Source organism: Nothobranchius furzeri, chromosome 13 (genome assembly GCF_043380555.1).
Source record: "Nothobranchius furzeri strain GRZ-AD chromosome 13, NfurGRZ-RIMD1, whole genome shotgun sequence".
In the NCBI taxonomy this organism is placed as follows: domain Eukaryota; kingdom Metazoa; phylum Chordata; class Actinopteri; order Cyprinodontiformes; family Nothobranchiidae; genus Nothobranchius; species Nothobranchius furzeri.
In genome coordinates, this window is record NC_091753.1 from 48,927,908 (window position 1) to 48,943,481 (window position 15,574).

General features: G+C 42.4%; 1 protein-coding gene across 7 annotated transcripts in view; it reads right to left on the reverse strand.

Moving 5' to 3' along the window:
* Positions 1 to 15,574, reverse strand: part of ncam1b (neural cell adhesion molecule 1b) — a 134,495-nt gene that overhangs the window by 29,690 nt on the left and 89,231 nt on the right. For 4 of the 7 annotated variants that reach the window (XM_015951168.3, XM_015951166.3, XM_015951171.3 and 1 more), the window contains exons 7-8: positions 9,524 to 9,684; positions 6,271 to 6,410 (exon numbers count right to left, since the gene is read on the reverse strand). In XM_015951168.3, the coding sequence (XP_015806654.1) occupies positions 6,271 to 6,410; positions 9,524 to 9,684 (301 nt within the window). Of the gene's footprint in view, positions 1 to 4,561; positions 4,586 to 6,270; positions 6,411 to 9,523; positions 9,685 to 15,574 lie in introns of all 7 variants that reach the window. The other 3 variants (XM_054742553.2, XM_015951164.3, XM_054742552.2) reach the window with 1 other exon arrangement.

Here is a 15,574-nt window from a genome sequence, read left to right on the forward strand (position 1 = left end):
GACATGAAGCTTTTAGGACGGCATGCTCTGTGGTGAGGCTGACGAGTGAGTGTTAAGCATGTTGATGGGATGTGATGGTCTACGGAGAGAAAAGCTACTGGAGTGTGACGAGCAAAGTGATAAACAGCCATTTCATCAGGTGCAACGGCAAGAAAATGTAAAAGTTGATGAAAGCTATCTACGGAGATAATTACGAGACAAAACTGTGACTCAAACCATCAATATTCACACCTAAAAGTACTCCATATTATCTCGGCAGCAGGCTTTAAAAGACATGGTGGGAATTCGGCTTCGTAATAGCTGAATCCTGAAATCCCTCACAATCATCTTCCTTTTGTGTCGATTCTTTCGACGGTAAAATGAGAAGACGGAGCAGCTTCGTCGAGGAGTTTGACTGTAGATCATTAATACAGCAGTTGCTGCATGTCATCACAGCACCGTGAACGAGCAGTTTCCCAATTAAAACCAGCAACCTAACAGCGTGGAACACCGCCGCCTCATCCACGTACTCAGCGCTTCCTCGGCAGCAAGCGAGCTGACAAGCTCTGCTGTCATGTTGGTGACAGGTGTTTGTTTGGGACAAAGGGACGGTGAACAACTGCAGATGTGAGCATGCAAACCAGAGGATGCCCAGACACGATCACTTATGCGGGTTTCCAGCACCCATGAAACCTATTCCCCCCCCCCCCCAGCCTACTGTTACTGCCTTCCATCGACACGAGTCCTCAGCTGTGGCGCGATGCGGACCTGCTAATACCGTACGAGTCAGGATGCTGTTTTATCAGCGGTGCGTCCGTCTGTTCTGTACCATGAATTGCTGAGCTTTGGATCTTTTCTAGAAGTATCCTTCCATCACATCACATCTCCACTGGCCCAGCTAGCGTGCTGGTAATGAGTAGCCTTTTGTGTTCACGGTGCCATTTCTGCATCGACACGCAGGTTTCGAAGTGCGCCTCTGTCCCAGAGAAACATTAATTACAGAATTTCTTTAAGCGTCTCATTACTGATATTATATTCACTCATTTTCTCTCCTGAGTCTTTAACTTGCAATTTAACAGGCAACCTGAGTTTTATACAAAAGCTGGCATTAAAGTGGATTTGGGTCTTAAATAGGATTTTCAAAACCACAACACAAGAGACATTAAGCCCTGTAACCACATTAACATTTAGTTTTATAAAGTCTCATTTCAGAGCATCTCTCCTCTTTCCAAACAACTCGGGCTGAAACCTCAGTGAGAACGCTTCATGTGAATTCAAAGAGCGAACGCCTTCATTATGAAGATAATGTTCAAAGAATGGATAAATACTTCATTTACATTTTCAGTTATTAGACAGCCACACTTATCTAAACCAGCTTGGAGGAAAAGCATTCAAAGGACTGAAAGAACCAAACGGCATCATGTAAGGTTTTAAATAAATATATAAACATTTAACTGTGATCGCTCTATAAACACAAACAAACGGACAAGCTGCCATTTCAAGTTGAAATGTAACTCTAAACGGACACACTCCCACTGTTGGACACGGCCCTTTTATCCCGATGCTTCCTGCAGGGATGCTCCATCCTCAGTCCGCGCTGCTCTTCACGCAGCTATGGGACGATGTCTGCTCTTTCAGGGGTTGCTGAGCGTGAATTAGTTACTCCTCATTTTAACCTTTGAAATCCGAGACGAACGAAGAATAGGAACAAAGTCAAATTAGGACACGCTGGCTTTGACAGAAGTCGGATTTTCATTCACCGGCAAAGCAGATCTGACGCGATCGTCCGACAAAAGGCACAGAAAAAGAACAGGAATCAGACGCTTGGCCATCAGCTCGCTTTAAGCCAACGAACTGAGCTGAGTAGCGTCAAAAGTTCGAGGCGTGAGGAACAATTCAAATCTTCATTGATTATTTCTTATATTTATCATTGATAAATATTTAGATTTGCCTTCTGACTGCTTTCTGAATGACTCAATAGGCCAACATTTGTGTTATTTGATATTCAATCGAGCGGTGACTAAAGAGTCTCGAGACGTTGACCGATTCCTCTGCATGAGGGAGACAACTCCATCAGGAGCTTGAAATTAGGATTTGTGTTCAGAAACGGTGAAGCTTATTAATAAAACAGCAAGCAGAACTGAACAGCCTCAAATTCAGCATAACTCTGTTTTTATAAGTATGTTGTCTGAAAGCGTTTACTCTTTAACCAGAAATGACAGCATCTGACCAGCTAAACAGCCAAAGAAGTGAAGACACATTCAAACGAACTGCTAATTAATGCTGCTCATTAATCCGGATCACACATCTGAAAACACAGAACGGAACTGGGCTGCTTTTCTGACCAGTACAAAAGTCTCGCCTCATTAAACCGATGAAAACGCACTTCCTGCCGCGCTCTTTAAAGTTTCTCCATTTGACACGTTCACCCCAAAACAGCGCAGCTCAACACATTTTCACACTCCTCCCAGATTAAATACAGCCGTTGTGATGTTTACAAAACAACACGTCGGACGGATGTCAGACAAACAAACAGAACAAGACAAATCATTAGCAGCCATTTTCACAGAAACCCTAGACAGGAAGTGCGTGTGCTCGTTGAAGTGCGGTAAGGCTGCTAATCATTTCTTGTACGACTGAGTAGAGATGCCTAAGATCACCAAGCCTACCGCACACTAAAAGCACACTGCCACCACCGTAAAGCTACGCGGTTGCTTGATGTGTGTCGTAGTTCAACGTTACAAACCTACACCCAATTTCCAGAGGCTTCGTGTGCGGCGCGTCACGGCAGCGGCACGGTTTAGTCACGATCCCCACCGGGAGCGTTTCAGACGCAGAGAGGTTGCACCGCAGTCGTGTAGTTGCACAACGAGATCACAAAATCACGGGAAATTTGACGTTGTATGCTTCAGAATAACAGTTGAATGTACTGTTATTATTTTAGGTCTTAAGTTGCTGATATTTCGGTCCATACCTTCTAGTTTTTGGTGTTGTGTTTGTAAAAGGGACGTGTGATGTCATAAATGATGTTGTGATTCTCCTCAGATTAAAGCCTCGTCGTCCACACCGGTGCTCTCTTTAAAGGATGCGGGAAGCAAATGAGCTCTTCGGTTACCAGTAAAGATATAATGTTGACATCGCTTAGGAATCACAAATCTGCTTTTGTGTGTTTTTTTTTATTTACTTGATGCGTTGAGCGACCTGTTGAGCCCCGTGTTAACTGCAAAGCTTGACGTGTTCTGGAAGTGTGCCGTGTCAAAAACAGACCCCAAACCTGTCTTTAGCAGCTCAAAGAGCCGCAGCAACACAGTTCTGGGATGTTCCTGAAACGTTCCACGGCACATCCGGTGTAAACCAAACCGTAGACTATATTAGCTTCCATTTGAGATGTGTCTCTGCCTCTCCGCTGTGTTAATGGGGGTAAGTTCCATTACTAATGCATTCTGCAGCTTCTACTTTAAAAGAAACGTAACCTGTGCGTGTAATTTGGTCGACCCTCCACCTGCAGAATGACTCGTCACAGGAACACTACAACCTCTCGGGAGTTTTTGCTGTAATGACACGAAGGTGCGATGTGGAGCTCTGAATGCGACTCTTCGACAATAATGAGTCTCTCCGCATCCATTAAAGCTTCAAGACCCCAAAAAATAAGCCCAACTGGCAGCGACAGCAGAGGACGTGGAGGAACACCAGCTGGCAGATGTGTTCCCTACGCAGGCTTCTCATGGGAGCCTGACATTGGATAATAGCAGTGAGGTGTTGACTGTTACTCAGCGGTGCATCCATGTGTCTCAGTGTGCCTCGCCACAGAAGGTGTGTAGACTGGCAAAATGAAAAAAAAAAAAAGAAATAAAGCGGGCTAGTCGTGAAGTGCGTCATATGGTGGAAGTGTGTTTTGCACTTCTGAGTGATGCTCCAATCAAAGTGTAGTTTTTTTCAATATCTAACAGACTTAGCAGGTGGCCGTAAATGTCCCATTTGCATGAATCCATATCAGCAATGGATTTAAGTTAGCAGCTTTTATAATGGGGGGGAGGGGCCTGCAGCACTTGAAACCAACTGCTCACCACCTCCAGCTATTTAGTTACAATTGCTTCGTCTAGAGGGGTAAAGGCTGACATTAAAAAAAAACAGACTTTCAGTGGAGCATCTGTAGCCAGTTTTACGACCATGCTGGCATCGATGTTAGACATTCTACAGTAACAAGCAGATGAGAGACGGACCGAGCTGTGCTCCAGTAAAGGCTACCTCATGCTGCGATGGAAAGATTGAGAATGATCAGGCAAAAAGCAACACAGAAATGATGTTTCCCTTTAACTAGTCATCAACCCAATTTTCATTTGATCTTGTGTGAAACTTTCCGCCACAAGATCAGTGAAGTTTTCAGGCTGTTTTTGGAAATCATGCAGCAGTCGAATCAATCTCATGAACCCTGATGAAATCATTCCAAAGGGGTTTTTCAAGAAGCAGCTGGGAAATTTCCAACACAGGACAATTTGAGATCAGTAGGAGATTTAGCTCTAACTGAAGAGATATTTTACAAACTACTCCAGGACATTTCTGTGCCACGTGGATTTCATACCTGATAGATCCTGTTTAGATGTGCCTGTAGGGAGAAAATGTAGCGTATGTAATGGGCTGGCTCCAGGAAATCTACGAATTGATATAAAACCTCAACAGATTATCCCCTTTTTGACTTCTCAGCTGCAAGACCTTGAAGAAGCAAGCCATGTGGACAATAGATGTGTGAGAATACCTATCAGGTATTCCGTTTTATGGTTTCGATGTGTAATGATGCAGAAGAGATTGCAAAGGGAACATCTGAGATATTAAGGATGTAATGGAAGATTAAAAGCTGGCTCTCCACCACAAACATCTTTTTAAATGGCAGCAAGTTAATTTCTGTAATATAAAATCTTTCTGTCACTGGGATGAACAAAGATCTGACAATAGTGATTGAAAAGTGTAAACAAACACTTTATTCACGTGCTTATTCTAGCAAAACGGAGCAAATACCTCAATAGTTAGAGGGTGCATGCTTCTTTGAGGAAGTCTGTAGAGGATTTCTTTTAACTCAAATGTGCTGAATTTCATCTGACGAGTTCCAGTTCGCTATCACCTGAGATCCACCGGACCGTCTCAAAGCCACGGCTAGTTTAGAGTGAATGATCAGCTTGATGAAAACACTTTGCAATGAAGCCGCTAAAGTTCCCCACCTGCACCAAATCAATATATCATTTGAAAGTAGGTTAAAGGTATTCACTTTGTCTCCTTCACACACCTGTGGTCTGCAGGTTTGTGGTGCTCCCTGGTGGTTGCTGCTAAATGTGCCCACGTTCTAACGCATCACAAACGCATACTCGGGTAAGGACATCCACAAGAAAGCATCGGCTTTTGTTTTGGTGGAATTGGGAAACGCGTAGAGCACACAGGGACACGATTAAACCTGAATAATGTAAATAAAAATTGGGAGGAACCACAAGCTGCAGGTAAAATCTGGTGTTTGTGTTGTGCTGCGACAAGCAACAACAACTTCCAAACATCTTCTTTTTGTTTTCTGTTCTTTCCAAGTTGGTTCAAACCTACAGGATTATGTAGTATTTTTAAAGTGTACAGGTTATACATAACTACTATCTCACCTGTTGTAAATGGCGTCCTGAACAGCCTATGTTTAAAGAAACAGTTGATGTCCTTTAGAATTGATGGGCTAACGGTTAGGCTGAGCATAGGCAAGTCCAAATAAAATTTCCGTTTTCCAAAATGACTCCAATCTCTGAAATTTGACATTGATGTATGCACCATCACATTAATATTAGATGTATTTACATTAAATTCTAGTTATTTACAAGCATGGGCATCACCAGCGGCAACTATAATTAAAATATTCAGAGGTGGGCATTTTTGTGCTTTGAACTGCCTTTAGTTTTCTTAAAATCATCCATATGACTAGAGTAGAGTAGAGTATGAAATGAATAAACATGTAATGCACAAAGGTTTATAAATGAATGCTAAGGAATCTCAGAGAGTGGTCTTGGCTTTGCTAAGACTGGCCATTGGCTCACAAGTCCTGTCAAAAGCCATCTGCAACAGGTAAGATAGTCTTTATTTTAAAACTTTTACACAAAGACACTCTTAAAATGGTTGAAATCTTCCTTTAAAAGGTTTTAAATGTAACTAAAGAATATTCAGGCCATCTCTAGCTCTTTGATTCCAGAAGGTGGAATCACCTTTAGGATGAGGCTTTAGAAGGCTAGATGGTCAGTGGAAAACCCAATCACTTCCTGACTTTACCTGCTCGCCCTCGGTGAAAAAGTGCTCCCCGTAGCTCCAGCTGATGGTAGGAGTTGGATCTCCAGTCGCCTCGCATGTCAGCGTTTCCTCCTCCATCTCTGATGTGGTCTTGTTCACAATGTAAGTGATCTTGGGTTTGACTACAAAACACAAACACAAAATAAACACAACTACCCCGCTGTAAGGCTGCCAGGTGGTCTGGCAAGAGAAGCACAGAGTTCACTCAAAGGATGGATGGAGATCAGTAAAAGACTTTTATGGCTGAATTAATGATTCTGACGGCCATGTTTGGATTCATCCTCATCATCTAGCTTATCTCAGAGGATGATGCTTTTAAATAGTTTCTGTTTGCGTTACCTGTCATGAGCGTCACCCAGAAAGCACAGCCAGGTGTGACAGTAGTGATACGAGTAGAGCAAAGCAAACTGAAGTGCTACTTCAGAGGCATGTGGGTGACTAATGCCGAGTGCTCTCATCTATTTTAATCCACTCCATGGAGCATGAATGCGTGGATAAGACAAAACATGGAAACCCGTTCAGTGAAGTGAATTTGTGATAATCTACTAGAGAAAATGAGGGAGGCCTTTGAAAACACAAAGAACCCTGCATGAATCTTTCAGCTGCTATGGTTCTTTAATTTTCTGCTTTCAAATGTCTTTAGAGCTCATAATATTTTAATTACTGATTTTCTCCAGCAAAAAGACCTGAAACAGGAAATGACTAGAAACCTACTTGGGGTTGATGTTCGTCTTTAAAGTACTGTAAGGTTTTGACCTTAAATAGTCTTTTAAACTTTAAGCTAGAGCTTTAACATATACCTCAGTGATGGTTGAGTTAGAAACTTGAAGAGTTTCATGTTTGAGCTCTCAACAGTCATGTGGAGTGGGTAGGTGCTCTATAGGCGGAGCTCTTTATCTGCTTTAAGGCTGTTAGCTAAAGGTTAGCATTCCGTTCACCAATCGTCAATAAAAAGCACAAGAAGAAGAAAAAGGAACTGCTTTTTCTGTTGGCATCATGGAAGCATCACAGAGCCTGGAAGTAAAAGTAAGAGAGCAATGTCTTTGGAGGTGAAGCAAATGTCTAAAACCAGAGAGAACATCGGCATGGCCTACACTAGTTTGAGGGAGCTACAGAATCACAGACCGATGGTGATCTGGCGTTGTTGCTACTGGACTTATAAAATTTTTAGTCCAACATTATGGATCTTTTTCTTTTGTGGTTTATTTTAGTATTAGCTGGCTCATGTTAGCGTTAGCACTAGCTACAGCAGGGTTGTATACGGCAGTTGTAATTCCACTTTTAACCAGTAGGGCAGAGGAGCGGGAAACTATCTAGTGTTACTTTAAATATTCCTAGGACCGAAAGATATTACATTGAGAAGTGCTGTTTTTTTAGATGCATCTGTTCTTTCATGAGGATTACCGTATTGACCCTAATATAAGAGGTTTTTTTCATTGAAATAATTTTAAAATGTGGGGTTGTCTTATAATCAGGGTCTAAGCATTTACACATGCAGATATTTGTCGGGGGGGGGGGGGTGTCATTACACGCCCGTAACAGCAGAGGACGCCAGGCTGTATGTTGTCAAAAGGAGAAAAAAATGGAGATGAGGGGTCCGAAGCAGAGTGGACCGAAAGTGGGGCAAGTAAACAAGCTACAAGGCAGACAGGGTATCTGCAGGTTTAGGGAAGCCATACTTAAGACTTTTTAAGACCTTTTTTTAAGGCCACTTTGACCAAATTTAAGCTATTTTTAAAATTAAATTCAAGCTATAATTTCCAGCTATTGCCTGGAACCAGTGTTAACCACGTCGCGAACTTGGGATTAACCATCCAGTTAGCATTAAACTTGCACTTCCCCATGGCGTAAGCTCCCACTAGCTTAACCAGCTAATGTGCTCATCTAAAAATAGCCCCCTTTCACAACCAACTGAATGTGTACGGTTCCACTTACGCCAACATCATACACTAAAAATGCTAAAATAATCTTGTTTATTGGGTTTTTGGTAATTTAAGACCTTTGGAAACTGTTTTTAAGGATTATTTGTCATTTTTAAGGAATTTTAAGGTCTTAAATTTGAAAAAGCAAATTTAAGACTTTTTAAGACTTTTTAAGGACCCGCGGATACCCTGGGCAGAGTTATGTGAATTTTAAGATGACGGTAGTAAATTTAGCAGAGGTGTCAAATATTGCATGCATGGGTGTATTGGATGGCTGTGAGGAATGGATGACGCTTAATGGGAGGAGTCGGCAGGTGTAGCGATCTGATGGTACGCCCCGCATGAGCGAGAATGAGAGTGAGTGAGTACAGCAAGTCAGATGGCATCTGAATAAAAGCCTAATTTAACTTTTGATGTCGCATGTCAGCAAATTTCAGATAGTTTGCATTAAAATAGTATTTCTGCTCAGTATTTGTTCTCAAATTTTCAATAAAAATAGTTTATTTAAAAAGTGACTTTTTGTCTTTTCCTAAAGATTAGTCTTGGAAGGGGGGGGGGGGGGTCATCTTTAAATTGGGGTCGTCCTATATTCGGGTCAATACGGTACTTTGATTAAGTTTTAAGTGACTAAATAATAAATGCACAGAGACAAACTCGTTCTTAAAAGTGAAAATGAGTTTATTCATGTGCAGCTGTGCAGTTATAAACTAAATATCCAGACAAACATTGTAATGGTGAGCATCTAATACCAAAGAGCTCAGAATTAGTAAAAAGTAAACACTGATTATGAAAATCCACATTTGCGGTTTTTCTATGCAGAAGCGGATGTTCACAAAGAGATTGCTTGCATTACATCAATATGTAAGGAGCTTCGTCACAGTGGGAGAATCTTAGAAATAATGAGGTAAACAATGTGCATGGATGGCTGTGTTGAATACTTGTGTGATAAATGTTTTCTCTGAAGAAATAACAAAAAGCAAACCTCTTTTATTTAGTAAAACCAAACTGCAGCAGAAGTTTCACTGATATGATGATAAATAGAAGTTAACATTTATCTGTTGTAGACTTAGGAACAACCTAATGAGTCAATTTGAGCTCAATCTTGGTTTTCAAATCCTTCTCTATCCCTACATGAAACATCAGCAACCCACACCGAAGCAACACCTTATGCTTGTCTTCTTTCAAACAGACACAAAACCATCTTATTGTTCTTCCCCCACAAGCATGCTCAGATTTACAAATCCCACTCACTTGGAACATCCTACATCGTCACTAGTTCATGTTTGTACTGTATAGAAAATAGTCTGTCTTACCAAACACTCTCAGGCTGAGCTCCTTTTCATTTTCCCCGGCCTTGTTCTTGGCGATGCAGGTGTACTCTCCTTCATCCAGTTTGGTAACATCCATTATCGTCATTTCTGAGCCGTCGTCATTAAAACCGTACTTGACCTCATCCTCCAGCTTGACCCCGTTTCTGTTGAGTGTTAAATACCACATCAGTCACTCTGAGCAGTTCTCAAACACTTTTCAACTTCTTTGTTGAAAATCATGTTAACATCTTGATAAAATGTGCAGTGGTTCCTAGATACCCGAGAGAAAAAGTAAGAGAGGTCAAAGGATCAAGAATGAATGCAGAGCTAAAAGGAGACGGTGTGGATGCTGAAAATCCCTGAGCCAAAAGGCCATTTTTGTGCAGCAGTGTGGCTGGTTTCACAAGATTTCTAACAGATTCACAAAATGCTTTGCATTAGGCTAAGATCCTTAATGTCAGTGATGAGGTGCAGCAACGATTAAACCAAGCTCGCCGTGTGTGCTTTCTTCTTTGCTGATTTTCTGAGTTATTGTCAGTGAGCGTTTACTAAAAACAAGCTTCAGCAGAGAGGTGAGAGGTGTAAAAACAGAAAAGCCCACTTGTGTGTCATGTCCACATGACTCAGTGAGCTCTAAACCCTTCTTTTGGTCTGATTTGTTTCTCAGCTTGAAATGTGAGGCCAGCTGTCCCTTCAGAGCTGAAGTCTGAGGAACTGAACATGTTTTCATGCCTTTTCAAATTCAATTCAAATTCAAAGATACTTTATTAATCCCAGAGGGAAATTAGAGTTTCAGTACACACAATTCTGAGATCAGACATACATACATAGACACATGACAAGAATTGGTGACTGTGGTCATTCGCAACCCGAGTCGCGCTACCTTAAAAGAGATCAGAGGTTTTATATGAGGATTGAGTCAGGTGGAGGAAAAAAAGGCACTTCAGAGTTACCCTTCACAGGAAGGGCAGCTTTGCTATGCAAAAAACACCTCAGACAGAAATGCAACAGACTTCAGACATATCACAACATAAGTGTCCACTAGGTCGGGAGGTAGGGTTGGGGACTCTCCTCACATCAGTGCACGCAGCCGCAACGAGCAGCGCTCGTCACCCCCGTTTGGACAGGGGAGGGAGGTAATTGGGTTAGAGAGCACAGTGACTCCTGGAAACGGTTCCACGACCTTCACGGGTCTCAGTCCCGCCCAGGCTGGGATAGGGAGACAGTTGCCATGGCAACTGCAGCATTCCACATTTCTTCTGAGGGGGAGTAATCACTTCAGCCTCACAGGCTCAAGGGCACCAGATTCAGATAAGAACTTGTTTTGGGGCCAGACAGAGATAATTTCCTCTCTGTCAAAGTTCTATTGGTCTCCAACCCCTCTTGATCCAATAATGGCGTAAATGAATCTATTCCCAACCGTGCTGTCCCGTCAACTCTCTCTTTGATCGCATCTACCTTCTGTGCCAGAGCCTGAATCTCAGCCAACGTTCCAAGCTTACGACTCATCTCGACAATTATGAGTTTGTACGTTCACAGCGTGGTGTAATCCATCCCTGAGCTCCGGGGTTGAGCCAATATCCTCGAAAGCTCATTAATTTTCCCATAAGCCAGGTAACCACTCAGGCCAAACAGCAAGAAACCTGAAACCAACACCACGAATATCCAAACGTCTTCAGAATCATCTACAGACAGTTGAGAGAGGCATTTCAAGTTCCACTGTTTCCAGGAGTCCATGATATGCCCAGCTGGCTCTGTCCCAGAGGGGCACCCGGGAGCCCCTTCTCCCGTTCTCGTCATTGAAAAAATGTTGTCAATCGCGTTGAGAGACCAACTGACCAGATCCATTTTTAATAATTTCCAGTTTCCAGAAAAAATGCAGAAGCACCGTACACCCAATGACAGACAAAGAGCCGTGGGATAAGATGGGGGGAGAGGAGGAAAAAAGCGTCTACTCTCCAAGAGCCGGAAGTTTTTGTCACTAGCAGTCAGTTCCTGGTGTGCCGCTTGATTAAGTCACTACCAAAAACTTGTATAGAGTTCATTAAGGGGGTCTGTGGTCTGTTAGCAAAGTGAAAAGTGTTGCACACTGTGGGCTTGTGTGTCCCACCAGTAGAGCCTTAAGGATGCAGCTTATTTTAAGCTCTTGTTCTATTGGTTTGACTAAAAACGTTCCTGCAACAGGCTTTTAATGAGGACATAACCACTGTAGAGGGATTTTTGTACAGTGACAATAGAGCTCCGGGAGTTGACTTCACTTCTCCCGGCATGCAACAGTTCAAATCGAAACGGCGCCATCTTGGCAGGCAGAAGCCCGCAGCTGGAGTATTTGTAATTGTCGGAAAACTCAATCAAATGGGAAATATGGTAGATTCCTGTTGTGCCCCAGGATGCAGAACAGACACGGACGACATAAGGAATGAGCCATCTACAGGATTCTCCAAGATCCGGAACGCTGCAAACGTTGGCTCATCGCAATGAAAGTGACCGGGCTAAAATGAAACTGTCGAATCCCGAGGGTAAAGCGACCACTTCATATCAGGTACTTAAACCGTTTCCTTAACTGTGTATGGTATTTATTTTAAATGCTTTTATTACGATTCTTAGTGGGCTTCCTAAACTTATTTTGGCGTGGCTTTTTCTGTCTTATTACTCATAGCAACAAGTAAACGTCACGTAAAACGTTGCCTCATGATTTCTGCGTGTTGCCGTTTACGTGTTTTATGATCACAGCAATTAACCGGCTAAGATGTATTTAATTTTTTAAGCAATGGTTGATCAATTGTCAGATCACACATAAAAAGCACTTTGGATTGCTATTATCTGTCTCACCGAGACAGATCTCAGACAGATCCTGAGACGCTCCTGCCTGACATATTTAATTTATTCACGGAAAAAAACCAGACTAGTGATTTCTCTTGGCGTTCAGTTTATACATTCAAACAGCACAGCACTCTATTTAAACTACTTATATGTAAATCTATGTTATTTGTCCATCCATTCGTTTTCATCCCCTTATCCGGAGTCGGGTTGCGGGGGCAGTAGCCTAAGCTGAGAGGCCCAGACTTCCCTCTCCCCAGCCACTTGGGCCAGCTCCTCCGGGGAAATCCCAAGGCGTTCCCCGGCCAGGTCCGCTCCGACAGCTTCTGGCGTTTTTAAAAAGTATCCCAGGGGCACGGTAAGGGTCGGAGATGTTTAATCTATTTAATTTCTGACTATATAAAATGATTTCTTCGGTCTTAAAATATGAAGTAAACTGCGGCGGAGTAAAATCCAAGCCAATCCCGTTCATTTTGTTTACCTTTGTTGCCTGCCAACATGGCGTCTACTCTCTGAGTCACGTGACGTCCGGAGCTCTATTGTTAAAGGTTCAAGAAATACAGAACCGATGTGCACCCCGTGCCTTAAAACAGGAAGTACTATAAGAGCCCCAAAGCCAGGAGCTTTTTTTTTTCTTTTTCTTTTTTAATAATTTTTATTTATTTAACCTTTATTTATCCAAGTAAACTGTTGGAGAACCACTTCTCATTGACAAACATGTCCTGGCTTACCCCGGCTTTCCATTAGCCATCATAACCGGGTTCCTTTCCACCGGTGTAAAGTCGTGGATGCATCCCAGAAGCAAAGGGAAGCAAAGCCATCATTATATTTTGAGTCTTTTTTTTTAATTTTACGCTCTATGCTTTCAAAACATGTCAAACTGTGCAGTTTAGATCGAGCCAGACAGCAAGTCGAACATCTGGAAACTTTTAAAATAACGTCACGTTCGGAAAAATGTACGCCATTTCCTGTGAAACCCCCGTAGCTGATGTAATCTGAAACCCAGGTTTAGTTTTGATTGTGTAAATGCTTTTCTAAGTTCAGTTTAGATCATTTAAAAACGTGCTTTCCTTGTTCCTCAAGGTGTGACATTGTATTTTCCAACAACAGTGTATCTACTGCCCGCTGTGCAAAAGGAAATAATGACTTAACTGTTTGTTTTTCCCTTATACAGCAGTGGTTTTCTCTAATCACACAGGTCTCAAACAGAATCTACTGGAAGCCCAGGCGGTCAGCAGATCCAGGGCTGTTTAAACTTTGCGACCTAGGATCTAAGTTGTCTGCTCTGTTAACTGCTGTCTAGGAAACAAAATGAATGGAAACAGTTTAACAAAGGCCGGAGCCTATCAAAGCTAGTGTTCAGATCCACAGATAATGTGGCTTTTGTTGACGTGCTGCTGTTCAGGTTTCACTGTTCACCTTTGATACCCTGTGATTAAGTGTTCGATTGCAACGAATAAATGAGCCGCTGGGACTTCTCTAATAACCTGCACTCTAAAATAAATCAACTGAAGTTCTTTTTGACTTTCATCATTATAAATATTTTACATTCTTACACCAAAGACGTGCTCTACCGAGGCGTGTGTTCTATTATTGTCAGTAAAATTACATTTGTCATGCAATCTTTCTGTATGAAGTCCCACATCCCTCAGAATAATAACTGTTTACACTGACTGACATGTTTAATTAGTGCAGAAGGAGAAGCTGCTCTAAAACAGGCCTCTTGATAAACTTGTGGGAAAATCGTCAGATGAAGAAGTTTGCCCAATTTCATGACGAAAAATAATTTTTTGGTTGGCTCATTATTTTTCATTAGCTGTGTCTCATTAGTTTGTTCCTGGAAGCTTTTACCTCCATGGATGCTAAGTGTTGACGCTTATTTTGAGACTGACATAACCGAGGAAGTCCTGCCAGCAGCAGTGCTGTACAGTAAATGTTTTTCATATCAAACCATTTTTATTGATATTTTGAGAATCGTGATTGAAACTAGACCTGCTGTTCAGCTCACTAAAACCTGTCCATCTAGTGCAATGTTCCAGAGAAGAGCTGCTGCCTTCAGTCATCACAGACCAAGGCTTAGTGACTGGAGTAGGACGGCACTAGGTACGCCATAAAAATAAATATATTAAATAAAGTAAGGTGGACGGTCTCTAGTCGGGCCAATCTTTTGAATGACACCCACTAATTCCTTGTATCGGAGACATCTAGGATCAGCATTTCTTCCTCTTGAGCTTGTTTCGGCCAGGGGCCACCAACTCGCCGAAGATTCACTGAGAAACCATTTTTGCTTATTATTTTTGAAAATGATCACTCTGAGTTTAACATGCAGGCTTAATATGAAAATTATGTCCTACACCTATTTCCTGCATTAGCTGTTGATAGAAAACAGACGATAAAACGATAGTTTCAGAAAAGCCTGACCGGTCTACGCCACCCTGTCAGTTAACATTCATGGACTCACCCAGCTTGACTGACAACAGAAAAGGCTGTTTTTGGTTTAGCATCCAGGAAACAGCAGAGCGTCTCGACTAGTAGAGGCTAACCGTTAGCATTAGCAACTCCACCACACAGCAGAACTCCTCCAGGCTTGTGTTGTTTGTGGAGATAAAACATCAAAGTTGCGAAGAGTCAGTCAGAGGTGAGATGTCCAAATATCAGGAAAGAAGGCTCCTGCTGTCTGAAGCTACTTTCTCCTTCAGCTAAGAGATCCATGCTGAAGCAGGCGCATCGGGGCTTCCCCCAAAGAACGACTTACAAGCCATTTATTACTACTAGAGACCACCGCAAATGTATTAAAGATATGGTTTACATCGAGCCAGACAGGAAGTCAAACACAAAAGCTGTGTAAAACATCCTGAAACTTTCAAAATAAAAGCCACACCAAGGTCAACGGAACAGAAAAAAATAGACTTTTTGGAAACATGTAGAGGGTGACGATGGCACAGGAGTTAAGTGCTCAACCTGTAATCTGAAGGTTGTAGGTTCAAGCCTAACTCAGTCTGTTGCTATCGTTGTGTCCTTGGGCAAGACTCTTAACCCACTGTGCCTGCTGGTGGTGTTCGGAGAGACCGGCGGGGCCAGTATACGGCAGACTCGCCTCTGTCAGTGTGCCACAGGGCAGCTGTGGCTACAATGAGACATCACCACCAGGGTGTGAATGTGTGGGTGTGTGTGTGTGTGTGTGGGTGAAGGAGGACTCTAGAAGGTGCTATATCCAATACAGGCCATTTACAA